Genomic DNA, 2546 nt, shown 5'->3' with positions numbered 1-2546 from the left:
GCATTTATGTAGATCGGGGGCGCATTCCCTTCAGAAACAATGTAATCCACTGCGAGTTCAGCGGCTCAGATGTCGGGAGTAAATGACGATTGCTATGTTCATTATTACATCCAACAACAGAACACCTCAATCGCTTAGGAGTCATTCTTGTCTACATCTGCTCCAGAGGTGAAACAATGGCAGACTGATGACAGCTCGCTCAGGGCGGGTCTAAGGTAAGACACCAGTCCAGTCTGTGCTGAAATGCTACTGTCAATTAAACTATCGTGGGAGGGGCCTGTTTTTGTGACATCACACAGACAGGCATCTGAGATCGGCTCGATTTGAGAAAGGGGAAAACATTTAACCAGATTAAAAAAACACTGGGTGGATTTTTATCATTATAGGGTGGTTGTGTACACACACTGCCAACACGCATATCAGTTCAAACAACTTGTAAAAGTGCATGCAGCATCCTATGACCCCTTTAAGGCTTAAGGGGCTTGCCATCTTGCTGATGTTCAATACAAGGCTTTTGAAGAACATTTATTTGTTCACCTCACAATCATTTATAGGTGTACTAAATTGCAAATCACATTCAGCTACATTTCTGGCCATATGAATAATAACTGCACCATATTGTTATTTTTGCTCATTTTGGGGCACTGAATAAAATTGAGCTGTTTTTTCCCCCTCCACATTCTCACTATATCACTACATGGGCCATAGAAGCCTGGTGTATCAAATATATGTCAAAACAAAAAATAAATTTGTCTTTGTCTTATATTATTTCAAGCTTTACATGGCTAATAACAAAATTAATATTTTATGACAAAAATAACCATAAATAAACATAGTAATTTTGAAGAATAGAAGTCTTTTTATAGCGTGCGCAAGCCTCTTTTCCTCAGGATGCAGGCGGTGTTGATAAACTGAACTGGTTGATGGAAGAGTCACTCAGAGCGTGCATGCTCCTGTGTGCGTGTTAGAAAGAATGCAAGATCGATTTGAAGTGTTTTTTGGCTGAATGCATTTTGCAACGACATCACACGACACCTCAGGTGCAAAATCTGTGGAAATTTAGAAAAATTGAAAGCTCCTCTGAATTATGTGGAGTTGGTTGATTTTGTGTTAAATCACATCAATCACAGAATCGCAAAATCCTGGAAGGACTGTTTAAGCATGGTGTGATGTTGGTAACTGCCATGTTTCATAAGGGTTTGATAAATGCCAGCTTGAAATGTATTTGGATCATTTCCTGAAGAAAGGCAACCCATCTTTAAGTAGCTTAGTGACTAGTATCAAGCATACATGTTGCTGGTTATGATGCTTTACATGTCTAAATGTATTGATGTATGTTGCTTCGTGCCATTAAAATAGGATTAACTTGTATTGTTCTCTTTTTGCTTTAGACCTGAAAGACAAAAGTGAAGAACTAAATGAAGTGGAAGACAAAGATCAGTATGAGAAACATGATTTTACTGGAGAAAGTTTGTTTAGTTGCTCACAAACTAAACAGAATTCACAAAAGAGAGCTCAAAAGACAGGACATTTCATCTGCCAACAATGTGGAAAGAGTTTCACTAAAAAAGAAACCCTTAAAGTTCACATGAGAATTCACACCGGAGAGAAGCCTTACACCTGCCAGCAGTGTGGAAAAAGTTTCATTAAAAGTGGAACACTTCAAAGGCACGTTAGAATTCACACTGGAGAGAAACCTTACACCTGCCAACAGTGTGGAAAGAGTTTTACTGAAAGAGGAAACTGTAATGTTCACATGAGAATTCACACCGGAGAGAAGCCTTACACCTGCAAACTGTGTGGAAATAGTTTCAATCGAAAAGGAAGCCTCGATAGCCACATGAGAATTCATACTGGAGAGAAATCTTACACCTTACACCTGTTTGTTTGGGTTTAATTTGGGAACGCATATGAAGTCTGATGCGCTTTGTGTTGCACTGTTATCATTTACAAGCATGAAGCACATCTCCATCTCAGCAGCTCCGTCGACACACTCTTCCTCTGCATATGCTGTGAGTTTGGGTTGCTGAATGTTCATCTGGGGAAACGGATGAACTCACTAGATTTGTAATGTAAATCATTTACAAATCTATGCCAACACAGGAGAATACATAAACATTTCTAAATATGTGATTTGTTGTACATTGCGACTTCAAAATTTTCAAAATTCAAAAAGTTGCTCCGAGTTTGCTTGTCCAAATATTAAAATTAAATGATTTAAACGCCATTGAATCACACTGTAAAATGAAACATCACCAGGCCGTTGGCGCCCTCTGCAGGTATTTGTTATAATACATAATGTACTTAAGTTGGTTATATTCATATTGTATATAGGCTTATTACATTATGTATTTTAACAGTGTTGTTCAATAAAGCCATGTAATTACTTGGATTTGATACTTTATTTGAACCGATAATGATTGCCTTATCGTTAGTTTATATATAAAGATAGTCATATTAATGCCTGTTTTTCACTTAGGTCTATTTTTAATACTAAAAATGATCAGATTACTCAATTGTCAAAATAATCAGTAGATTACTTGATT

The 2546-nt window shown here is 37.3% G+C and overlaps 1 protein-coding gene across 1 annotated transcript in view; it reads left to right on the top strand.

Annotated features, from left to right (window-relative positions):
• The window catches only part of LOC107756875 (oocyte zinc finger protein XlCOF6-like), a gene marked incomplete at its 3' end in the record, with an annotated part of 12333 nt that extends 10588 nt beyond the window's left edge, over positions 1-1745 (top strand). Inside the window, exon 2 of the mRNA XM_016574193.1 lies at positions 1392-1745. Coding sequence (XP_016429679.1) covers positions 1392-1745 — 354 coding nt within the window. The remainder of the gene's footprint in view (positions 1-1391) is intronic.
• Positions 1746-2546: the final 801 nt, after the last annotated feature.

Source organism: Sinocyclocheilus rhinocerous, unplaced genomic scaffold, assembly GCF_001515625.1.
Source record: "Sinocyclocheilus rhinocerous isolate Xijiao unplaced genomic scaffold, SAMN03320098_v1.1 scaffold4885, whole genome shotgun sequence".
NCBI lineage: Eukaryota > Metazoa > Chordata > Actinopteri > Cypriniformes > Cyprinidae > Sinocyclocheilus > Sinocyclocheilus rhinocerous.
The sequence above is the reverse complement of the archived record's forward strand: the minus strand, read 5'-3'. Positions and strand labels throughout refer to the sequence as shown.